The sequence below is a fragment of the Acipenser ruthenus genome, chromosome 15 (genome assembly GCF_902713425.1).
Source record: "Acipenser ruthenus chromosome 15, fAciRut3.2 maternal haplotype, whole genome shotgun sequence".
Lineage (NCBI taxonomy): Eukaryota > Metazoa > Chordata > Actinopteri > Acipenseriformes > Acipenseridae > Acipenser > Acipenser ruthenus.
The window spans coordinates 24,503,483-24,529,863 of record NC_081203.1 but is presented as its reverse complement, the minus strand read 5'-3'; the positions used below and the strand labels follow the sequence as shown (position 1 = coordinate 24,529,863).

The following is a 26,381-nucleotide window of genomic DNA, read 5'->3' as shown; positions in this document are numbered from 1 at the left end:
TTTCTGTAATAAAACACACATATTTCACATTACTTCAGATATTCATTTATATCACAGTATATTCGTATCTTTACTTTTCACACTCTCAACAATTAAAAAAAAAGGTAAATGTAATGCACAATATTGGATTGCACATAAAAACAGCTTTCAGTAGTTCCACCTTAATAAATACAACCATTTCAGCCACTATATTTTTACAATATACATACGGTACATACGTTTGGTTTTAAAATTCTTTTGGAACCACTGTGCACAACACCTTACAATTCAAAATAATATTTTCTCAAATCAATGCAGGATTATAAAAGTATGAAATACAACATTACAAATATATCTTTTTAAATGTTATTCTGCCCTTTTGGCACAGTTCTTGTAACGTTTGCATGCAATACTTTAGCCCTTTAATTGTGTCAATACTAAAATAACATCAATAACAGTACCATTGCACCAAGCTATTACAATATGTGTGACTTTAAAATGAACAATCCAAGAATTCAGTACATCTATTACCTTGGGCTTAAAATAATCACCTATGATGTTATTTACATGTAAACAACATTAGAAGCTTAGAGCTGCAGTGTCTCACAGTCATGTGTCTGTGTTTAAAACTTGATGAATTTGTGCAAAATATGTTTTAAAGTTCAGAATGAGGGACAGCCACTAACCTTCCTAATGAACCAGAACAGTGAAAGGTAACTAAGTGTCTTACTTTTTACTTACACCCTTGTAGCTACCTAAGTCTACCTGTATCTCTCCCAAATGTAAGACCAGGCAATAGACCCCTGGTCGAGCAGGTTTGAGGCCAAAGTCTATGTTTAAACTAAAATCCAACAAATGGCACTCAAGCTGTGGGCCTTTTTCTGAAATAATCAACCCAGGATCATTTATATAAATTTAAACATTTACTGTAACTTCCGTCCTCATCATACAAACATCTCACCAATCACAAAGTGAGGTCCAAGTGACTGGGACTAAGCTCATAACAACCTCCTCTCGGTCCTCCACTTATCCTCTGCTTTCAATATTTTCTCATCATTCCTATAAGATTATTATTATTATTATTATTAGTTTATTTAGCAGACACCTTTATCCAAGGCGACTTACAGAGACTAGGGTGTGTAAACTATGCACCAGCTGCAGAGTCACTTACAACTACGTCTCACCCGAAAGACGGAGCACAAGGAGGTTAAGTGACTTGCTCAGGGTCACACAATGAGTCAGTGGGTGAGGTGGGATTTGAACCGGGGACCTCCTGGTTACAAGCCCTTTTCTTTAACCACTGGACCACACAGCCTCCTATTATACTGCCTTCCAAAATACTATTAAATATTAATACTATTAATACTAAAAAATATTTACTGCCTTTTATAACATTACACTGCTTACTATGAATTTGCACAACCCCCAAATATTGCAATACCTTAACTAAACACACAGCTTCCTAGATTACCATGTTGTCTCCTCATAGACATTTCAAATAAATTAGCACACTGACAAGCCTAAAAGCCCATGCCAATTCCTCATTAGCATTTTTAGTATTTTTAAAAATAAATGTTTAATTCTTGTAAAGTTCATACACAGGTGATTATTTGGCTGGCAAAATATGTTCCATGCTCATTTAAAACCATATTCATACAAACTCACAATTTCAGTGGTACATTAACCTAACACTCAATATAATGTTTTAAAGTAACAGCGCTTTGCTTGTAAAGCCTTCATAGTTAGCCAGATACTGTCTCGAATGTTGACTAAAAATATATTTTCTTATCACACTGGCAAGAGAACATTCTGGAAGCTACTGTAAGGGTATGTGACTAAGTAAAGGCCAATACATTGGAAATCATGAAAGTGATAACCTAAAAAATACTACTCAAAAACCTGGCCAAAGAGCTTAATATTGCTTAATATTGGTAAAATCCAATATTAAGCTCTTCTTATTTTGTTTCACATTATTTTGTATTACTGTATAGCAGTCTGGTGTTTAACTCAAATATTTTGATTGTTAACATAATTAGACTTTTTGCTGTGGTTCACTGATATATCAAATTAGGACAAGCTATCCATAGTTTAACTTCGCTACAGCTACATTATAATCCTAAATTAGGACAGTAATCACATTATTAAAGTTTAAAATCATCAATAGTTGTAATGCACCTGGTTTTGTTAAAGATCTAGCTATTACCCCCCAGATATTACATTAATTATTAAATAACGTATATACCCCTTTGCTTTCCACAAGTGCAATTAATTGTGTTAGAAAAAATGAACAGCAAAACTGACAGAACCAAAAAACCACAAAAAAAACTTTCAGAGCACTTTCTAAACAACCCACCTTCGTGGTAAAGTTTGGTACAGCGGCTTAGCACGAGTAGAACAGTTAGATATGTTACTGCAAATGTCATACATGGGCAACACTGTAGCTGTAGCTGATCATAGTCTCTTATCCTGTGCCATGTGTAACAGGGCCAAACAGATCACTGCTTGTTTATGGGGTGTTTTCCTGTTCACAGTGTTTATGACACCGTTGTTTTCAGTATCTGCTGGTTAGCAGCACAGCTTCCCGTCATAAGAGATCTTCTTTAGATTTCCATGGGGTTGTTGTAATCCAGGTATCGAATCATTCTTTCAGGAATTGGCAAAGTGTTGAGGTGCTTCAGTCGTTCCTTCCCTAATATCTGACGGACCTTTAGTCTGGAGAGGTGTAAAAGACTTCTCGGGAGCTCTAAAACGACACAAGATTGAAGGCCCTTTAATTGCTGTTTAAGTGCAATACATATTAGCAGCCGAAACAACAGTCTTAAATTTGGACTTGGACTAAATCAGCTTAATAAATTCAGTGAAAAACGTTTTGACTAGAGGTCTTTTTCTTTTTCAGTGTTTTTGATGAAGACTGAAGACATTGTCGAAACATTTGTCATCAGTCTGTGGCTCTAGGTGTTCAATATCACAATAATTACTATGTTGTTTCCTCACTTATGAGGTAATTCCCTTTGTCGAGTCTTGTTTGTTACATGCATTTACTTTTTATTTTTTATATATACATGTATACCAACAATATATCTTGTTTTCTCCCTTTTGAATTTCATCTTACCACAACATGGGACCCTAGTTACAAACATTAAAAAGCAATGGTTGTATCTGAACGGGTTGTCTGTGTTTTTTTGTTTTTTTGGGGGTTCTTGCAGTTTTTATTGCCATGTCTTAAAATCTTTGTGAGTTGGCTTGTTTTTGTTAATTCCGTTTCAAATACGGCACTATTAGTGTTTTGTCTATATAACTTTTGCTCAACTGATATTTAGCACCCAGCCAGATGACGACCTTCACCCTTCATGTCTCTTGAAGACTGTACTTGAGTTGAAGCCTTCAGCTGCACACAATTATTTTCACTTGAAATACAATATGTTACACACTATTAGTGCCTGATGAGGGTTACAGCAGTACTTACGGGATTTTTCTTTGATCACAGCCCAGTCTTCATAGCTATCCAAGTGTTCTATCAGCTTGGAGCACAGTGTCACGTTGCCCACGTAGTCAAGAAGGACATCAATAATTGGCCCAGCCCATCGACTTATGTCTGGTGTGGAAACCATCTCACAGAACTGACAACACAAACAGTACAGTCACGTTTTTAATTTGGGGGGTACAGTCGTGTGTATGAGCAGCGTGGCTGTAGCTAGTTCTCAAAAGGGGACTAGGTTGTCAGGCTGGTGTGATGCACTGTCACTTTAATAATTTTCACTGTTTCCCCATTTATGTTTTGTTATTGGGTTGTTTTCATGTCACTAGGCTGAGCAAGTGTGAGGACTTTGGGCATTGATTGGGTTGGTGTCATGTTTGTCATTGACGATTAGCGGTGCGTGGGATCATTTATTAATACCAGCAGAAGGGCCAGGGATTGCCAGATAGGTTCCAACAGCTGTTGACAGACATGCACCTCGCTCTAGCGTCTAGAGAAGGGAAAGTTAGGGCCATTCCCACCGCACACTGTATTAGCCCTTAATAACAAAAGCTTTATTATTCCCTGTGTGGGCTATTTGGGTTGACTGCTGCCTCTGTTTCACTTCTGCTACAAAGGACTCCTGATGAACTTTTCCCTAATCCTGAATTGGGTTTGCCAATTCTCCCATTGTGTGCCGATGTGGCAACTCATTTTACATGGATTCAATTCACATCTTAGCATTAATATTGAATATTGAAAACTCCTTACCTGCACTATCCTGGGTGCAGAGGCCCGTCTAGGTTCATCATAGCTCCTGGTGGTTGGAAGCACAGGGTGGGGTGCGCTTCCATATTGGCAGTTAAAACAAGAGTCTGCATCACAGCCAAGGTCCAGCATGAACTTCAGCAGGCTGAGGTACTTCATGGAGAACATGATGGTAGCTGGGAAGGAGGTGGGATGAGTGGGGATGTAGCAGTCAATGTTGGCCCCGTGTTCCACAAGAAGCTTCATGGAGGTGATGCATCCCTGACGGATGGCCACCAGCAGAGGGTTGATCATGTCAATGTTGGGGTTGGCTCCAGCCTCCAAAAGCATCTCTATGGCATTTATGTTTTTGTTGCTGACAGCAAAATAGAGTGGGGTGCTACGTCGATCTTCGTATAGCAGGGAGCGATCATGAGACAGCATGGCATTGACATCAAATCCAGCACTGATCAGCAGCTCCAGAGCATCGTCTCGGTCCCGCTCAGCGGCCAGGTGCAGCGGACTGATTCCACTACGCCTGATTCGTGCACGACTGGTAACAGGAATCAGCATTGAGATGATCCTAAAGGGACACAAGCTTGAGGTTACTGAATGCTGAGGCTAGCTTTCGTATGTCTGCCGTTTTACTAATATGTTTATACACACACCACACTCATGGGGATGCGCAAGCCACAATGTTAAACCATTTACTGCATCTCACTATCTTCCTAAGTTACACAACTGAAACAAATCTTTGGTTCAGTACTGCTTTCACACAGCATAGGAACGTTTTTTACTGAAGGGTCACCCAGTTATGCAACACATTTTCAGCACCCAAAAACACATCTGAAATAGGCTTCTTGCATTTAAAAATAATACTGTGTAAAACAGTCCAAAACAATCAAAACAGACTTTACACTGTATTACCCGGAATTAGGCGTATGCAGAGAATTAAAAACTTCCAGCCCTTCATTAGAAATACCTCAGGAGATGGGCCTTCTCCGTAGAACCCTCGAATCACATTTTGCCACTCCCAAAATGGAGGTCTTTATCCCTCGATTTACTGATCTAGAATGAGCACAATTTTACTTCAATCAACATCTAACACCTCCCCTTCCAAAAGAGAATTATTACAGGACAGATGTGAAAAAAAGCCTGGCTAACTTAGTCCTACACCGCTCTTTGACTAAATAACAAACCATTAAAAAAGCTAAACAAAAACAGATTTGACAAATATATAACAGTTTTGAAGTGATGTTTAGATTAATCCCTCTCAATACCTTTTTTTGGACTTGAATGATTTGTGAGATAGATCCACAAATTCCGCTCAACACTGTTCATTGTTGTATGCAAAATATATGCGCTTAAAAAGCATACTCATTTCTTAGAGCACACATGGGAGATACATTAAATAAGGGAAATTAATAAGGTGATTAATTAAGTGTGGATTTAAAAGTCACATGCAAAACATGAGTATAGCAGTGCGAGCGTGGGTCAAAATGTTCATGCCCGAGTGTGTATTTTTCAAAAGTGGAAGAGAAATCTAACTTCTCTCTTTTTTTAAGCAACCTTCTTTCTTACAGGATTTATTTATTTGTTTCCAATACTCAGACAACTCTTCCTGGTAGTATTTGCAAAGCCCTGAACACAATCGTGTTGTATGTGCTGGTATTGCAAAGCCCTGAACACAATCTTGTTGCATGTGCTAGTATCTGTTGTAGCAAGGGATTCTTCACAGTTCAAGTGAACTTTTCCTTTACATCTGTCCGGAGATGATCTTCTGTTCTTGCATAATAGAATAACCTTGGTGTGTGGTGTGGGGCTGTCATGGCGTAAGATGCCATCATGTCAAATCAAACTTCAACGTGCCTCTTTACACCAGCTGAACCTAGATGATCTGGCAATATTCTTGTTGAATCACATTATAGCCTTGTTGCTGTTTTAACTGTTGGATTGGATTCCAGACTGATCAGAACATGAATCAGGTTTCCCTTCTGCTCTGGTGTCATCATTCTGGGTACGAATCTGGCCCACTTCATACCAAGTCCTTTCAGGACTCAGTGTGAATCATTCACCAACCATGAGCAGATCTTTCATATGGCTCAGTAACACTGGCTTGTTGCCTGTCTTTCTTCTCCTAATCATCCTCCAAATCCCCCTTTCTCAAACTGCTGTGAGATATATCTGTTCTTCAATGCCCCTCCTTAAATTAGATGGTGAATGACAGGACATTCACTGTGATAACTGTTTTGGAAGAAGGGGGGTAAAATGAAGAACAAATATCTCACTCAGTCATTCTGCATTGGTAGTAAGTGGATATAATTTCGGGTGCAAATGCACTTGTTTATCTATTTAGGGATACCAACATATCTAGTAAACAAAGGATCTGAGTGCTGTTAATTGGTAATACATGTCCCACCTCTGGCAGTTCTTTACGCCTATAAAATGGAAAGCAATTTAGGGTACCACTGCTTATATTAGATGACAATCTTTTTTCATAAGCAAGTGGTCTGAATGGGGTAAAAAGGTGAACGAATGCCCCACCACCAAGAATTGTAAATCAGCAGGTGTGGTTGAATGTAGAGTCCCTGTATGTTCACCAGTTTCTTGTGAATATAAACAAAACAAAAACAAAACACAAATTATCATAAAGAGAATGGGTTTTACTTTAATGATGTGACATTTTCCATTTTCAAACTACACTGCCCCTTGTCAAAGTAGTCAAAGTAGTCAAAGTAGATGTCTTCATCTAGACAATGTGGGGAAGCTAAAAAAAAGGCTAACAAGATGCTTGGATATATTGTGAGAAGTGTTGAATTTAAATCAAGGGAAGTAATGTTAAAACTCTACAATGCATTAGTAAGACCTCACCTAGAATATTGTGTTCAGTTCTGGTCACCTCGTTACAAAAAGGATATTGCTGCTCTAGAAAGAGTGCAAAGAAGAGCAACCAGAATTATCCCAGGTTTAAAAGGCATGTCGTATGCAGACAGGCTAAAAGAATTGAATCTATTCAGTCTTGAACAAAGAAGACTACGCGGCGATCTGATTCAAACATTCAAAATCCTAAAAGGTATAGACAATGTCAACCCGGGGGACTTCTTTGACTTGAAAAAAGAAAAAAGGACCAGGGGTCATAAATGGAGATTAGATAAAGGGGCATTCAGAACAGAAAATAGGAGGCACTTTTTTACACAGAGAATTGTGAGGGTCTGGAACCAACTCCCTAGTAATGTTGTTGAAGCTGACACCCTGGGATCCTTCAAGAAGCTGCTTGATGAGATTCTGGGATCAATAAGCTACTAACAACCAAACGAGCAAGATGGGCTGAATGGCCTCCTCTCGTTTGTAAACTTTCTTATGTTCTTCTTATGTTCTTAAATGTCATAATAAACAAATGCTATCAGGAAGTGAGTAAAAAACATTTTTGCTAACATTTGCATTTGCTTTTTGACCGCTCCTTGCAATGCAACTGTACATATATACATATTCGGCAGTATAAAGCAGTGAAGGGCCAACAAAATAATATTAGCATATTGTATAACAGTGAAAAGCTTTTTAAAAATAGGACTGTTCACGCATAATACATTGGAAAGCTATTAGCTGTTAAGAGTGAGGATTTTCAATAAACGCCAACATGCAATCCTTACAATACAAAAGCTGCACCCTTAAAAATAAACAGAGAGAATACATATTTGATTAACGAGATAAAAAAAAAAAAAAAACATGTTTCTCTGTTCAGAGCCAAGGTGAATTTAGGTCCCTATTTCCCCCTCTAAAATTCTAAAATGTACATTGGGAGATTAAAATTACTTAAGACAAAATAGCTCAAAATACTTAAAATCTTAAAAGCATAGCTTGTTCAAACAGCCCCCCCCCCCCCCCCCCTCCCCCCCCCCCGCACAAAGCTAGTTCAAACAGAAGCGCTGTTTCCCATAGTAGCTGCTTTTTTCTTTACTTGGCTAAAGTAACTTACTTAACCTGTTCATCAGTTCTGCCCACCTCATTGTAATACAGCTTTTTTCTGTAAACAGTGTGAGACAATAAAGAACATGCCACTTAACATCGTATTAAAACCAGAGGTTAATGTTTCATATCATTTGAATTTAATAGCCACAGAGAAAGGGGTATATTACAGTATAACTCTGGAACATGGGAAAGGGTTCTATACAACAGTTGGATTTGTAGGACACTCCTGTTTGGACAAGAGGACAGTTTAAATAAAGGGAGCTCAGATAAATTAGGTTCTACTGTGAATACAAACAGAAGACAGGAAGCATTTTGAATGTTGTACTTCCTTCAAGGGGATCACATGAAATACAGTAAAGTTTTACAATTTCAAAAGCTTACACTATACTGTGGCATATTACTGTACCTGCCATATACAGTCTAAATACATATCAAGTATACATATATTTAAATCTATTGTGCAGAAAATTCTTATTTCACCAGTGGATAACATGTGACATAATTAAATATTCAAAAGAAACAATGTTACAACATTTGGCCATTGGATACCACTGGTGTTGCCATGTCAGTTCAATCAGAATTAAACAGACTCCTCTAAGGTTTTACTCTAACCAAAACTTTTTAACAACCTTGTCCTTGTTTCACTCAATGAAGGAGCTCTGCATCATTACTTTTGTTTAGCTTCTAGTAGTGGTGACTTAAATGCATTTCAATGTAATATAGTACCTGCTTCCATGATACACATTATAATGCAAAGGACAGAGTGTACATCGTGACACATAACCAAAATGACATCACACAAGCTAGTCCATCACATGTAAAAAAAATAAATAAATAATAATAATAATAATAATAATAATAATAATAATAATAATAATAATAATAAACCTCTTACTAACAAGGACTGAACCCCACATTCTATTGTTGATTTGTAAGAATACTAAAATAAGTTATCTGACAAATATTTGGACTAGAAGTATTTCTCAAAGTCTTCAAATGTCCTTATCCTTATTGTATATCATTGTATAATCTTTTGTAAGACTATTAAAATAGGCTCCATCATGGCATTCTGAATTTGAATTAACCTTGGTAGACAATGGATCCTATTTTAATTATCTGAAAAGCTTTGGTGTTTAGAGCCACATGGTTAGATAAATTGAATAGACCCCTGTATAATCACAGAATTTACACAGCAGTAATGATGGTCCAGCTAACAAAGCTTGAAATGCTCTTAAGTTTCATCATCATCACTATCATCAACATCACAATAATAATAATAATAATAATAATAATAATAATAATAATAATAATAATAATAATAATAATAATAATAATAATAATAATAATAATGGGATACTTACCCATATGTTCCACACTGGGCCGATATGTGAAGTGGCAGCCACCCATGCTTGCTGGGTTTGTTGGCATCTGCGTTTTGAGAAAGGAGAACCTTCACAACCTCATCATGTCCGTTTTTACTGGCTTCATACAGAGCAGTGGCACTGTCACTGGCCTGGGTGTTGACGTCCGCACCTATAACGAGACCAGTGCATTAAGAGAAACCCAAACGCCTGCACACTTACCCCTTGATGCACTGAATGTATGCAGAGACCAACTGCTCGAGGTTCAGGCTTTATCTTTGAAAAAACTTCCTGGTTCACCCAAGACTCACAGTCATCTCTTAGGCATCATGTTTGTTAGACTCACCCAATGATATAAGGTATCGCAAAGGCCCAATGTTTCCACTCTGTGCTGCAACAAAAAGAGGTGTAACCCCATAGATGTTGGTGGCTTCGATCTTGGCTCCACCTTGCACCAGAATTTCAGCGATCTCTGTGCTATCCTTAGTGGCAGATTCATGGAGGGCTGCCCAGCCCTGGATACAGCGATGGTTAATGTCAGCATTGAACCTCACCAGCAGTCTCACAATTTCTGCATTCTTGTGTTCGCAAGCTAGAGGAAACAGGATGAGAGGAGACCAAAGTTTAAACCATCTTTTCTGCAAGGAGTAAACACAAAGGTAAACAAACAAGAAAAAAACACCTCAAATGTTTATTTCACTGCTCCTATTTTAGAGTAAGTAGTATTTTTCTTCTTTTTTAGATTTAATGTGGATTTTCTTCTTGTTGAGGAGATACTGGTGTGATCTGAAAATTTGTCTGGCACTTTTCTTGGATTATTTTTATAGTTCATTTCACCAACAGATTCCAGCTGTAAAGATTCATGAGGTCTTGATCAGGTCAATTCAAAAAGTATAGCAATGTATACAGTGGGTGTAAATTTGTTATTAGGCATTACAATCCTCTTTAGTTATTTCCCAGTTTTAGCTATATAAAGTATTTTGTTTTTCAGGGGTTTTGCTTAGCCACCAAAATAACAAGAAGAATTGTCGGCTGATCCAAAGTATTTAGACCTGTTGTTGCTTTACCAAAGATTTATTTAACTTGCATATCGCAAGCACAGCTGCACACACTATCATTTACCCTTGTCCAAGTGTGCTTTACCTTTGTAGAGAGGTGTTTCCTTGGACTTGTTTGCGATATCGGGTTCTGCTCCAGACTCTAACAGGAACTGTACACAGTCAATGTTCTCTCTGATGGTCGCTAAGTACAGAGGTGTTTCCTCAAGCAGTGTGCGTTTATCAACTGTCCCTGGGTAAGCTGTGGATATAAAGTACATCTCTTCAAGTTGATGCACAGATAACAGGCTCTGTTCTTCCTAATGCAGTGATATCAACTGTATTGTTAAATCACCAAATCTCGGTAAAGGTACAGTATCAGCATTTTATCATCAAACATCAAACCAATGAACAAACCAACTAACATAGGAGGTGACTAGCAGTCTTCTCATAACAATTACAAACCCTTGACTACAGGATATCTTTGTTGTTCTAACTTCACAAAGAGGTTTTATTGGAGAGGGACTTGACTATTTTTTGTTTTTTTGTGGTTAATTATGCAAGTATGAATGACTGTCCTTAAATTAACTACAAAAGTCCATAAAATGAAAACATTATTTGGATTTGGTGTCAACACAGTAAAGTAAACTAAAATACTTTTAATAGTCTAATCCACAAGAGGTGATAAAACTGCAACTAAAAAGAGGAAAGAAAAGAGAAAATATACATAGATCTGCACTTCCTCAGGAAGTGTCTGTTGAGAGCACCAAAGCTTTGATAAACTATGTCTTCTCTTCTGCTCAGTTAATTTTATGCTGTCACCACAGACATTTCACAAGGGATACCTATCAGAGACGTTTATCTATTATTACTTTTTTGTTTGGTTGTAATTAATGGGCCACACTTTCTTTAACTTGGCTAATAACTAACAGGAAACACAGTGTAGTCGTCATTATTAGTTGTAAATAATAACTAATAACCTGTACATTTCTCTGATCTCTGGTAAAATCTGTCAATGGATGTGAGGCTTATGGTTGGGTTATAGTAATAAAATAATGTAAAATTACAGTGTGAAATGTCATTTAGTGTATGTTTATAAGTGTTCAGTGGCTACCTCTAATCAAGTTGAGACTGTATTACTCACACAAGCTTTGCTGTGTCAGTCATACAAGGTGTATAAGAGAAAGTACACATATTAAACATATTATAAGCCATTGAATCAAAATAAAAACAAATGAAAAGCAGATAATAACATACTTAATCTGTTTTTATAGAACCTGTTGTGGTATCAAAGTTTAGAATGCTTTGTCATTGACATTCTAAGTGTGACCGCTACACTCTCTGCTATATTAAGTGTAGTTTCTGCTGCTAGGTTCCAATGGGGATGTGAGTCATACAGTAATTATAAATATAGGTCATTATTTTCTGCTGGTTATTTTAAAGCATGATGATTTAAAGTTTACATTTTAAACAGTAAACAAGCGGAGGGGAAATTCTTTGAGCAATTATTTATTTACATATAAACCAATATAAGCAGATATTAAAACAAATCTTAGATAAGATGTTTTAATAAATGAGTTTCATCTTAATAAAATGCCCTCCTGTGATGCAGATGTAAATGGATAAATGTCCTAGACTGTTCCATATTAAAGTTTAGGTAAATGACTTGAAATTACATTACAGTAATACGATATAAATAATGAAAAAGGTAAGCTCATTTTAAATAATATTTCATTTTTATTAATTGATTTTGGCAATGGCAATTTTTATCTGTAAAGATTAAACATGTTTTAAGCTGTTTCATAAATCTTCTCTCTCTCCTTGCAGGAGGTCCAGCTTTCTTTTATAGTGTGTTTACCTGGTTGCTAGGTATCCAAGACTTGCATCTTGGCAATGGCCACAGCTTTAATGAACATATGCGATCACATGTTTTCAATAAATGAATGTTTATCAGACTTTTTACCCCCAAAATAAAGCACTTGTTTGGTGTTATAATAAATGTTTGCTATTGGCAAGCTGATTGGCACATGAAGTCAGAGTGAATCATTTTTAAACCTCTCACCCAAACAAAAGCTGGTTAAACGTATCTAAATCATGATGTGCAGTATTAGAATGTATAGTTTAATTAATTCTCTCTGATAGCTGATTATAATGGCTGGAGATTGGAGTTTTATCTTTTTGATTTTTCACTGCAGGAAAAAGTTGGATAAAAATGCAACACTGTTGGCATAGTTTCCCTTTATGACCTATACTAACCTCTCAGCAACATTCTTAAAATGTCAAGTTTGCCATAATATGCAGCCTCGTGGAGAGGTAGCCAGCCATCCTTGTCTGCTTCAGCCATATTTTTCCCAGATTTCATCATCTTGGTCAGTGTGTCTACATCTCCAAGCATGATCGCTGAGGCAACAGGATTTGGTTCGCTAAAATAGGAAGTAATGCAGTTAACACGTAATATACGGTTCATTACTGGGCCAAATGGTCAGAAACACAATAACCCTTTAATAAATATCACATGGTTTTGAAATTGTCACTGGCCCTTTGCAAAGCTTCCTGCACAAAGTGAGGAACTGTCTCTCTAATCGTCAGCTCTTATTCAAACCTTATTCAAACCTAGCGCTGGATTCCTACATTTAAAATGCCTGTTCCAGAACACGCTGCAGCCATCCAAGCGACTGGGTTCAAAACCTTGTAAGCAGTATATTTGATTAATCTGAGACCAGCAATAATTAGCCTTGTCAGGACTGATTTCCCTGAAGTCATATGATAAAACACATCTGTACTTTTTTATAATCTGGTTTACTCTTTCGTGCAAATCGATCAAAGCACTCCTTGTTGTTTAAATTATGAAAAAGTTTAATAAATAAAATTTTAAAAAATCATAATAATCTCGCTCCATATAATGAAGAAAAGGTTTATTTGTTCCTCGCTAAGGATTTTAATCAATATTCATAATATTATGATTTTCTGCTATAAAAGCTGTTTTTAATTGTATGGACCATTAGATTACATATAATATCAAAGTTATTTATTTATTTATTTATTTATTTATTTATTTTTTTAATGAAAGCCAATGCATTGTGTCTGTATTAAAAAAGGAGAGTTCGTGCTTAAATATCAGGTGTACAAGCTCTCAGCCTATACTAGTATGGCTGTATGGTTATATTATACAGATGCATTTTTCAAACAATAGATTTATTAAAATACAGTGAACAGCGATGTTGTATGCATATATATATATATATATATATATATATATATATATATATATATATATATATATATATATATATATACAACATCACTGTTGACTATATATTTATAAATACACACATACAATACAGTATATCTGCATGCTAAATTTAAAAAAGCCAGTCTTTCGACAGGTACATTTTCTATAAAAGGATAACCTCTTTTGTTTTCAAGCCTTTTTGTTTTACAGGCATTGTACACAATTTTGCTGATGTATTTTAAATTAGTCTAAATAAAATAACACAAAATGCAATACGAACAATGGCATTTGTTTACGCTATATCGATCCATTCTACCAGTCACCCACTTCATTCATTCTCTTTCAGGCTGTATAGTCAGTAAGGCACTTACTAGACTTGTTCGGTTACGAAAATGCTCCCGTCGTATCTTCTCCAGGAGACACATTGCTTTCCGTTTCCAGTGATAAATGCACTGAATGCAGTATCTGTCCCAGTGGGTTGAAGATGTGCACTAGATTTTTTAAAACGACAAGAATGAAAGAGTGAGAAATACTCGTCGTAACTGAAGCCTGTCATTATTTGTATCGGGCTCTATAGATTGCTGATCCTGTTCTGATGAGCGTAGTCTGACACTGCGAACGAGAGCAGACGGAAGCGGTGCAGGGGGCTCAGCTGTGCTGTATTTTCAGAGCTCAGTGACATGTCTTGGGACTGTAGATTAAGAACATGCATTAAAGGCAGCTGAAAGAGAGATAATACAAATGGATTTCAGCCTCAAGGGAGTTCGTCGCGGGTTGTGCAAGACCCGGTCATTTAGCATTGTATTTGTTATGATACCTGATCAGCGTTGTTTCATCAAACCAACTTGAATTCGTCATCACAATATTAATGTACTTTCTGATTTTTTTTTTTACAGATAATTCCTCCCTTACTAAAGAGGTATGGCATTAGTACTGCAATACTATTACAGTATACTAAAGAATTTTGGACACTAACTTTTCAGTTTAGTAGTACTTCAGTATGGAAACAGAACACTTATATTGGTTATCTAGCTTACTGTAGTACTGGAATGCAAAATACAGTAGTGCCGTGTTAATATTACAGTACTTTTTTTGTACTGACCTAACCAAAGCTAAATATTTTTCCCTCTATACACATGTTAGCAAATTTATCTTTAGCAGATTTCGTTAGGTCAAAATTGAATGCAAATAAAGGTTTTTGTTGTGGTGGTTGTTGTTGCAATATTGTACAGTTGTACGGCAGTATACACACTTAAGAGTTAACCAACATTCAACTCAATGCAGTGAAACTGGCTCCAGCACCCATCTTGCCTGATCAAATGAAACCAACATTATTGTGTAAACTAGCCCATCAAAAAACACCTCTTTCACACAAAATTACTAGAAAAAGAAAAAATATATATACAGAGTTTCACATTTTTAAAACAGTTGTCTCTTAACATGGATGCTTGATATATTTTCTAGCAAGTCACCCACAGTACCATTCCTGGCTGTATTGTACTCTGTGGTAATACTAGAAGGTTGTTTGACTGCTTCCTCTTTTGGCAGCATGTCATACAGGATTAGATAATTCACACTCACAGAGATCTCTTAGTAAAGCAAAAGGAAAGTATGTCCTTGTCCAGAATATCCTTGTCTTTCACATGATGCAATGCAAAATGTTTAGAGGGTAGAGGAGCATGGTACCTTCTGAGTGACAGGTGTTACGCCAGACAGAATATATATATATATATATATATATATATATATATATATATATATATATATATATATAGATAGATAGATAGATAGATAGATAGATATAGATATATATAGGTAGATAGATAGATATATATATATAGATAGATAGATAGATAGATAGATAGATAGATAGATAGATAGATAGATAGATAGATAGATAGATAGATAGAATTAGTAGCTTAAAATTTCCAAACATGTTTTTCAGTTTTAAAACATGGCAGCTTAATCTAGCTTCTTTTGTATATCTTACCTATGGGTTATGACCTGTAAGCATTGATTTATGGTTTGCAGTTGAAATCACAAGTTTCTGGACTCTGTGTTTAAAGCTCAGTAACTGTCATATTCATATAGAATATGTACAGTATAAAGTCAAACATGCGTAAGAGAATTCATTATAATATCATGTTCACTGTTGTGAAAGAGGGCGTCCTCACATGCAGTGTACACTTACGGAAGTTCTGTTCCCATGGACTGTCATTTTCCTAAAACAACAATCTGTTTCCATTGCAGCTGCTTTGATAGTGTGCCAGTAATATTTACAATAGAAAAAAGATGATAATTCACTCGAACTAAAACACAAAGTGAAAGCTATTCTTAGTTTGGAATGTGACTGATTACAGCTGGCCTGCCTTATACAGCACTGTATGCCTCCTCATAACACAAAGACATTGATAACAACTTCTCATTGGAATGTTAAGTAGTATCTCACTAATTCACTAGTAACTAGCAACAATTTTAATTTTTGCAAATGCCCTCCCTGTCTTTTTGGTCATTTTCTAAAAGGATTTTATCCAATTGAAATGTTGTCATGTGATGAATGATCTGGAGGCATACCATATCTAAACTGAATTATGATATAGAGAACTGCTCAACCCCATTAGTCAAATTATTTCAGCTGTGTCACGGTACTGTACTGTTTTTCTCTGAGATTCCCATAAGGTTGTGGTCAAGCCATTAGCTGTGGACAGTCATACAGAAAGTTTATACTTACAGGGCTTACTGTGTGAACTAGGCTTTAGGTGAACAAAGATAATAATGGATAATGTCTGTGCAGTGCAGATGTATAGTAAGGTTGTGGTTCTATCACAGGATCAGTGGGAATTGTGCATAAAAGGACAGGCCTTATTTATCTCACATGCATGGAGAAGCACAGACAGAGGGTACTTGCAGGTTTTACCCAGAGCTAAGCTGAGATAACCTGGAGGCCACAGAGTGAGTCAAGGATATTTCAGCCACACAAGTATGTAAAAATTCTTGGTGAACTCACACTTAAAAATCATACAGTCTCTCTAGTTATGCTTCAGCCAATCAAAACACCCTACTCATCAAAATTCCATGATGTCAATATTATTGTTGAACTATTTTAGTTTTTTTGTTAACATAAATGTACATTTATGTTAACAAATGTACAGCAGTGTGGCGTAGTGGTTAGGGCTCTGGACTCTTGACCAGAGGGTTGTGGGTTCAATCCCTGGTAGGGGACACTGCTGCTGTACCCTTGAGCAAGGTACTTTACCTAAATTGCGCCAGTAAAAACCCAACTGTATAAATGGGTAATTGTATGTAAAAATAATGTGATATCTTGTAACAATTGTAAGTCGCCCTGGATAAGGGTGTTTGCTAATAAATAAATAATAATAATAATAATAATTGCTTGGTCAGGTTACATACTGTGGGTCTTTCTCTCAAATAGAACAGGTATGTTGCCTGGTTGCCTTGTTTCCAAATTTGAAAGCAATAATTGTTTGTTTGACCAATCATCATATGCAGCAGTGTGGAGTAGTGGTTAGGGCTCTGGACTCTTGACCCGTGGGTTGTGGGTTCAATCCCAGGTGGGGGACACTGCTGCTGTACCCTTGAGCAAGGTACTTTACCTAGATTGCTCCAGTAAAAACCCAACTGTGTAAATGGGTAAATGTATGTAAAAATAATGTGATATCTTGCAACAATTGTAAGTCGCCCTGGATAATGGCATCTGCTAAGAAATAAATAATAATAATATCTTGTAACAATTGTAAGTCGCCCTGGATAAGGGTGTTGGCTAAGAAATAAATAAAATGGATCACACAATTGAAGATAATTCATAAAATAATAGATTAAATTAAAAAATAATAAACGTAGACCAAATGTGTGCATGATTGTTCAGTTTGTTTTTAATAGGCTCATTAGCTCTTTGAAATTGTATTTCACCTAGATATTAGCGACATAGTGGAAGTTAGGCTTTGACCTGACTTTTGGACATTAAGTTCTGCTTCATAGAATGTCTATAAGTTTCTTTCTGAAAAGTATCACACTTCAATCTGAGTAAAGCATAAAACAACTTTGATGTGCCTTTTTCCCCATATAAAGTATTCTGCAGTGCTTAAATGAGGGGGGTACTAAGAAAACAAAGGACTGTGTTTTAGTGGAACTGGAATGACCTATAAATTACAAAAGGAGGACACATACGCACACATGCATGAGTGGCAGTGCAGAGTGTGGACGGCTGTTTTCTCACCTGGGAGGGTAAGCAGTGGGGGCTTGTAGGTTGGCTCTGTTAGGTCTTCTGTGTTCAGCTGCCTCTCCAGTTGCTGCTGGCTGGCTCCTTCTTGTTGTTGTTGGCCTCTGAAGGCTCTGGGCAGCTGCTGGTCTAGGCATGTCCATCAGGCTCTGCTCTATGGCCATCTGCATGAGTTCGTCATCGCTGAGGCTGCTATACAGACTGTAATCTTCATAGGCCAGGGTCCCTGGGGCACGTTGGGCAGTGACCCCCGACGCCATGTTTGCTTGACCTTGAAACAGAAGAATAACAATGCCAACCAGTAATACCTACTGTACACCTCATTCCAATTTTTTTTGTGTGAATAAAATATTTTATTGTTTATGAAAATGAATCTTTATACAAAAAGTAAATTCATTAGTTCATTATATTATACAAAAATAATGTGTATAATACATATTTACATTTTGTATCAGGGAATCCAACTGGATTGTGTGTATTTTTAGAGGTAATCCTGGGATAACCAGGGATAGGTCCTTTGAAAATCTTTGACAAGCATTTCATCAAGAAGTCTTTATAAATGTTTGTCTAAGATTCCTAAAAGACTTCTATAATTACCACTCCTCCCCCAAAGTGGTAACACAAAAATACAGAACTTTGTGACACAAGTGGTTTAGATATACTGTGAACACAGCGCTGTCCATCCAAGCAGAAGCACTCAAGCAAGATTTGCAGTAGAGTTACCTTTTATGGTCATGTTCTAATAGCTGCTGGGTTTTTTTTTTTTATATCAAACTTCACAAACAATTCTCGTGAAGCATGACACCCAGGTACAGAAAGAAAAAACAGACCGTACAAGTTAGTGTGTGAGTCTGTATATATAAGACGTATCACAGGGGTGCAGCAGTACCGTTCCCATGGTCTTTGTTTCACCAATACTGTCTGAACCAGTTCTTAATCAATTAATTACTCAATGCTACCTATAAAACCTGCACTCTGGAATGAGGACTGGATTTGAGCCTCTGTGACTTACAGTATTTTTTTAAACAAATAAAACTGGGTAGTTTTATTATACTTAGCCTCCTGCTGTGAGTTAAACCCTTGCAAGTTGTAAAGCAATTAGACAGCAAGATAAATACAATGACTTTGGTTCTAGCAAGTACAAGTATGGCAAAATACGATTCAGTAACCAAGCAGATAACAGTGTCAGTGATAGTTACATCAGGATATAATTAAATACAAAATATTACAGATTAAATAACACTTGACAGATTACAGTACTCTAAAGTACAGGATTAAATGTAGTAAAATAGGGGGCAGATAAGAGCAAGTAAAGCGCATTTAAGGAAGAGTGTCCATAGGGAAAAAAAAAGATCATGTATCAAAGTATCAGATGCCTCAGAGCCTTTATATTACCTACTCTATGATTAAATTTGAATTAGGTATCTTTATCACACTTGTTTTAGTTGCTACTTTTTAAAACCCACTATAAGTATCTTTGATATACACTAACAGTTACGTAATTAGTTACCATAACACAGATATAGCAATACATGCTACTTAGCTTCAGCAACATGTGACAAAGCCTGCAACTTTCATTGACAACTATCTGGTTGTTGGGTTCATGTTCAAGGACAGGTTTTTTTTAATAAGGTATTGTAGCAGATTGAAGTGTAATTGCATTATACAGAATGCAGTGACAGTAAAGATTGTAGATTATCCTCATTTTTGGCAGCGTGGTCGTGCATTAGGATAGCTGGGTTTATTAACGTCCTATGTTTTTTCACTTACTCCATTAGAATGTCCATACCAAGTGTCATCACAATTGGGTGTTAATAATCTAGATACATTTAAAAACGTACGCATGACATTGGATACATTTTGGTGGATGATAGAAATTAAATGCATTTAAACTGTATTATACACCTGCTGTTTCGAAGATATTTGATCATGCCAGCTTGTGTACATTCTTCGAAAATTCCAGCTTGGAAAGTGAATTATACACCGACAGAAGCTTGTTGTGTTAAGAAGAACCATATGACTCCTGGATTGTGTTTCTCTCTCCAAGTAAACAGTCCCAAGGAGCAATGATCCAGTTACAGGTGCTGGTGCCGAGGTTTTCACTGTTTATAAATAGGGCTCCTGGGATACACACACTAACAAATTCAAACCAGAAATGCATTTTTTATTGCTCTCAATCACCTGATCGAAATAGTGTGCTCCATTAAAAAAATAAAAAAAATAAAAACTGTTTAGATAAAACCTTTTTTGCTTGGATACAATACAGATGCTTGTACATAAATAATGCCTACATAGCTGACTGGAAATGCACAGCCAGGTACTGTGAACCACCTATAGTGACACAGAGAGTGGAGTGCCCTGATTACTGTACCTATGTATATACACTATATCATACTTCTATTGGTGGATAAATCAGAAGCAACTTCTTGGTGACTACTTTAGTAGGTGTTATACAAGAAATTATTCAACATACTGGGAAAGTAAATGATGGCACTGTCTTGAAGTTTTAAAAATATAGGTGCTGGTGAAATGCATTATTTTAAACTATATCCTAATTTGACCAATTATTACAAAAACAAATTGCTTTGATTGTAAGTTAACAATACTTTTTCACAGTTTTGAGAACTCATTAACTGACATATTGGCAGCTTTCTTGCTAGTCCTATTTTAATTAAACTTGAATTCACCTAATTTAACCCCTGGTATTTAATTATATATGTTACATTATACAACAGGTGTTCAATAACTTACCTTAAACTCTCAAACAAGAACAATGAGGCCTCAGTAGCTCCTATTCACATTCATGGTTACTCATATTTTCTTTAAAAAATGGATTTATGTTCTTCCTAAGAGATCTGTACTGTATATTACATACCTTTTGTACCGTACCGTACCGTACCGTACTGTATTATATACCTTTTCTGGTTGCCATGTACATATGTACCAGTGTCTTTGTTGGCTCACAGGGGTGTGTGAAAAATAGTTGTAATAAGTGTTGCAATAAGTGGTGACTGACCCTTTAGGTTAACCAACATTTCGCCTGATCCTGGTGCTCACAGAATGTAATATGTCAGACATAGAAGATGTTTTGTCTATGTGTCGTTGTTACATGTACAGTCCTGCATCAATGTCGCTTTAATTCAGTGGTGAAAGTGCAAAGTAACACAGGTGCAAAAAGCAGCTGAGCTCAAATAACAAAAGCAGTTTTGTGTGCAGACATTTGTCATGCAAACAGGGTGAAAGTACCTTGTTTCTTCACCTGTTCCAAGAACTCACGGCTCCTGAATGTACTCTTGCTTGGTGGTTTCTTTGTATCACTTGTCCTTCACATTCACTCTCTTTCTTGGTTCTGAGTGTGTTTTAGCTCTGCAGCAATAAAAAAACTCCTCTCGGTACATTCCTGGAGCTTCATATATTTACAGTATGTGGTGACAAGCCAACTTTCAACTTGTCAAGTACGCGTGCTCGGGTTCCTTGCTGCTGTCCAGACAGGGGGCTGGTTTCAATTACAGGAGGTTAATGTAAGTTATTATTATTATTATTATTATTATTATTATTATTATTATTATTATTATTATTTAGTTCTTAATGAAGGGATGAGTTTGTTGATGTAATTACTTTATTAGTATATTTTTCTTTTTGTTAAAAAAAAATATTAATGAAATTACAAAACTAATAACAAGCAACTTAGAATGTTGCCCAAACCTGGCCCATAGTGCCTTAGCAGTTACAGTTAATTGTTTCTAATTAATAATTAAGAACATAATCATTCATTTCATTACACCAGACAGGCATTGCAGTATCTAGTGTTAAAAAGCTGCAGTGATTAAATAATTATTATCAACTGCTCCTTATGGAATATATTTCTTCAGGCATGACAGTAGAAAACGTAGGTGTATTTTGTGTTACATATTCAGTCTCCTTAGCTGGCTCTCATACAGAACCCAGTTCAAACAACTGGTGAGCGGCTGACCAACACGAGTTGGGAATTGCATCACACGTCAACAGGCTTCTTATTGGATATGGTATATAAAATCCCAGCACTGAATTTTATAGTAAAGATTTTAACCATTTAAGACATTTAAAAAAACAGAAAGCTACCACTTCTGACCACTATAAAGTCATGAAGGTCATTACTGGAAATTTCCACAGGGCTATTATAAAATAGAATGTGATGGTTGTCCCGTTTGCTACCATGAATATAATAAAGTTCTGAAATCTTGTCAGGACCCCTTTGTAAATGGGTTCTTCGTTTTTTCAAGATGTCTGATTAAAAAATCAGCTGGTTGTAAACACATTCAAAATATGAAGTCAGAACAAGAACTAAAATTGTGTATCTTTACGAAAGCAGATGTCCAATACCTTTGAAAGTGCACTTTGTTTTTTTATGACAGGCTAGTATCTGAAAAACGTAATGCTAATTGTAAAACTGCTTGTTCCAAGCTATGCAGGAAGGTCAAGTATCACATCCGTGGACAAACATATTCCACCCAACTTACTGAAACATATATCACAGGCCCCAGCTTCACTTTTAATAAATCAAAGGCCTCCTCATTAACTGTACACAAAGGTCAATGTTTCTATTTATTGTTATTTTACCAAGAAAAGACCCAAACACTTTACATTTCTGGGGTTTTCTGTGAGTAACATCAACAGATACCGTATAATGAGGGAACTTTGAGCTACCCTTCGTCATAAAGTTAATTGAATATGCCTGTGCACGTTTTATTCTGCATGTCAGTGCATGAGAAAGATTTAAAGAACCATTCATTTAATTTCATTAATTGATTCCTGAGGTCCTTTGACATTTTACAACCAAACAAATGCTGTCTTGCTTCCTTTTTTTATGTCAGATACTGTATGCATGGCTTGAAACTCGTACTAGCCCTGCACCCAGTCCTGGCTTTCAGAACTACTTTCAATTAAGTATATTATTTAAATGATCAGGAGCCAGTCGTGTAGCTGCATGAACAATTCCTAACAGTAAACCTACTGACATGATCAGTTCAGAGCAGATTTACCAGGGACCCCATTGTTCAAACTCCGGACATCTGGTACTTCTGAAACTGGGGTAATACATCATTTCTTTATGATACATACACACAAAAAAATACATAATTGAAGCTCTTGTACCATTATGAACTGACAAACAATACATGTTGTTCAGAGATTTAACATGTGGTGAAATATGTCTTAACATACGTAACTTTTATAATATTAACCTTAAGAATTATTATTATTATTTGTTTATTTAGCAGACCTTTATCCAAGGCGACTTACAGAGACTAGGGTGTGTGAACTATGCATCAGCTGGTGAGTCACTTACAATTACGTCTCACCCGAAAGACGGAGCACAAGGAGGTTAAGTGACTTGTTCAGGGTCACACAGTGAGTCACTGGCTGAGGTGGGATTTGAACGGGGGACCTCCTGGTTACAAGCCCTTTTCTTTAACCACTGGACCACACAGCCTCCTTGCCTAACCCCAGAAAGTGGTCCAAATGTGCTGATGCTCGTGCTAGAAAATCTTTCACCTGCATGGTCAACATTGTGTGCAGTAGTCTATACAGAAAAGTTTAGGAAGTTCGACTGGCAGACACCCAAGCAGAGCCATACGCAACACGATGTCTGGAACAAATATAGCACATTGGCCCTAAATCAGTAGCACACTGGTAGTGATAAGGTACCATGGTATTGAAATAGAACTCCAGTGCGTATTGGTTCATATATAAATACCTGGGTGGCAGCTAACTGCATCATGACTGACTCAAAGGTTTGAGTAACTTACCCTAAAAAGACTGTTTTGAATGTTCTGCTCTATACTGTACTTCACTTCCTTATCAAGTCAATGTGGGTTGACATTATTAAAATCACTACCTATTTTGTATACTCATTTCCAAGGAAATAGGCAACAAAAAACAAAAAGCATTTTTGTTTTACCTCATTAGCAAACCATGTTTATTGCAGGATTGAATTAATGTAAATTGTAACCTGTCTGTGGTTCCATGTGAGTAGGTGTACTATAGTAAATGTTCCATTCTGGACCAACGAACTGTTTAAAATAAATACACAAATTAATCAATAATGACTATGTGATTAATTATATTTTATGTGACATAGTTTTTCCAAATATTGATTCAGACCAATACAGTACAGGCATTCTGGTATCAATCAATAATGTTTATATACACAGACAGGCTTCTGCTTCTAGAATCTCAAAAGGCCAAAGGCTGGTGGAAGAATGTTTGTTCTCAAGTTTTGGGGCCTAGTAGTTTTAGTCTGATGACATTATGATCTATTTTGTCTATACAGGTACAACTAGTTGAGACCAAACAATCTGCATTTACATTTGATTTCGCTCAGGTGCTTCTTGTCCTGAAATACAATAAAATGCTGTCTATTGAGTTAAGAGACCTAAAGTTATGTGTACAAGTTAACAGAACAATTTTCTGAAGACTTTAAGGATGATGCAAGACATTGGCAGGCACACAAGCTTATTATTTTACATACCAAAGTAATGAGCTAGCAAATAGCCTTTTTTTTTTTTTTTTTTTTTTTTTTACAAGCAAAGGCACAGGCTTGAAGAGTCTGGAGTCTAGATTCAGTTCACACTATGAATATCTGGTTTATCAAAATGTTTGCACCCATTTGGTCCGAACATGGCAGCATGTTAGAGGATTTGGACAAAAAACACATGGCAAAATGCTATCAATAGTGTGGGGCAACCATGGCAAGTTGACTATTTTCTGGGTGTGAAATTTCATTATTGAGATAATAAGCAGAGGATGATCCAAGTGGATGTTGACCCATACTAATGAAAAGTAATTATATAAAATAAATTAAAATAATATACAAATGACTGGTTTATTTTCTTTCAGTACTGTTACTAAATATATTATTCTAGGCAAAAATATGCAAAAATAATATTTGTTATCAACAGTGTGCTTGCAGATATACATTTCACATTCAGTGTGTTTAATAGCTGGTGAAAGGATCTCAGACAAACATGTTTTCATGCTTTCAGCTCGCCTATCTGACCTAAATTCTCATGAGTCTCATCTCAAAATAAGTTTCAGCATGCGTAATGTCATTCTAATTTTAAAACTGTCTGCAAAGCAAAGCGCATGATTTGGTTCTAGGTCCTGTTTCAAAATGCTCTTAGGTCACAGGAGTTTGTTTCCAGAACACTCTTAAGTGGAGGATACATCATTTAAAAAGAACAAATGTAAACAGTATTTGAGTAATTGCAATAAGACCTCAGAATGATTGTAAACATCATAAAATGTGAGCAAATGTCACTCTTTAAAATATATATATGCACTATTTATAAAGGTTGTAAAGTGCATATGAAAAATACCAGCTTTATATGTGTTTTCTCTAGGGCTTTAAAGGTACCATGGAGCCCGACCAAGAGAGAGAGAAGTTTCACATTGTGACTTTGGTTGATTATAGAACTGTGAGACCTAAGTGTGAGGACAAGGTCCTTTAACACTCATAAAGCTACTTATAAATAGCCTGTGAAATCTCCTATTGCAGATACATGAGTATGACTATAAGGCTAAGGCATTCAAGAAACCTACAGCAGGATCTTTTTAGCAGTCAAAATTTACATTGGCATTGCACAGTTTAAAGGAATATCTTAAATCATCTGTATTTTCTTAAGTCGTACCTGTTTTGGGTGCTTGATATCTCTTTCTCTGTTGTTTCTGCTTAGATCATTATTTACAGTTCTTACTATTTCAGAAACTGAAGAAGTTTGAAAATCTACTCCTGGGTGTGTGAAACTGATTCTCTGTACAGATTTTCCATTGATTAACTCACAGCTGTCATAGTTGAAGAGGAGTGTATAAAATTATAATCCCAAGCCCCTAGTGTTCATTTCTAAAATTGCTTCAATGCACAAATTCAGCTTTTAGAAGTGGTTGAAAGAAATGGGACAGTTTTGCTGGATTAGTTAGTGGGGATGGAAATAATTACCTTAGCAGAAACAGCAGTAGAAAAAGAAATCAACAGCAAAGTATGGTAAAGCCTAGTGCAATGACGGTAAAGCAAAGGCAAAATTGGCAAAACATAAGTGAGGTTTAGGATGGCAACTCACCAGGATCAATAAACTCATTTTAATCTGCTTGTTTGCAAAACGTTCTCATTCAGAATGAAGAAAATGAATTCCCCAGGCCAACCAAGCTTGGGCTGTTTACACTGGGTGTCTGTCTTCTACCAGATTTCAAACTGGGAGACCCCCAGGCAGATGGATAGCAGCTGACTTTCCCAATACACACAGCGGTTTCTTTGAAGACATGCTGCGGTGGTTTTGCAGTTCTTTCCCATGCTTTTTGTGGGATTGGGTAACTGTGGAATTGT

The 26,381-nt window shown here is 36.4% G+C and overlaps 1 protein-coding gene across 3 annotated transcripts; it reads right to left on the bottom strand.

Annotated features, from left to right (window-relative positions):
* Positions 1-22: 22 nt before the first annotated feature.
* LOC117422232 (ankyrin repeat and SOCS box protein 2-like) lies at positions 23-26,141 on the bottom strand. 3 transcript variants are annotated; one of them, XM_058987551.1, is made up of 11 exons: positions 26,119-26,141; positions 18,020-18,293; positions 14,154-14,273; positions 12,807-12,973; positions 10,657-10,812; positions 9,860-10,105; positions 9,514-9,685; positions 8,160-8,207; positions 4,208-4,766; positions 3,446-3,599; positions 23-2,722 (listed from the first exon to the last, which is right to left on the bottom strand). In XM_058987551.1, the coding sequence occupies exons 2-11, from the start codon at positions 18,280-18,282 to the stop codon at positions 2,580-2,582; spliced, it is 2,028 nt and encodes a 675-aa protein (XP_058843534.1). In that variant the 5' UTR covers positions 18,283-18,293; positions 26,119-26,141; the 3' UTR covers positions 23-2,579. The 3 variants fall into 3 exon arrangements, with proteins under 3 accessions (XP_058843534.1, XP_058843533.1, XP_058843535.1); XM_058987550.1 differs by lacking the exon at positions 26,119-26,141 and adding an exon at positions 21,269-21,404; XM_058987552.1 differs by lacking the exons at positions 8,160-8,207; positions 26,119-26,141 and adding an exon at positions 21,269-21,404.
* Positions 26,142-26,381: the final 240 nt, after the last annotated feature.

Bases quoted from the DNA above. Each gene is read 5' to 3' on its own strand.
- LOC117422232 (XM_058987551.1), bottom strand. From the start codon at position 18,282: ATGGCGTCGGGGGTCACTGCCCAACGTGCCCCAGGGACCCTGGCCTAT. The intron at 9,686-9,859 runs GTGAGTCTAACA...GTCTCGTTATAG, and splicing joins GCGATACCTTATATCATTGG to GTGCGGACGTCAACACCCAG. The intron at 3,600-4,207 runs GTAAGGAGTTTT...TTGTGTTGTCAG, and splicing joins CTGCACCCAGGATAGTGCAG to TTCTGTGAGATGGTTTCCAC.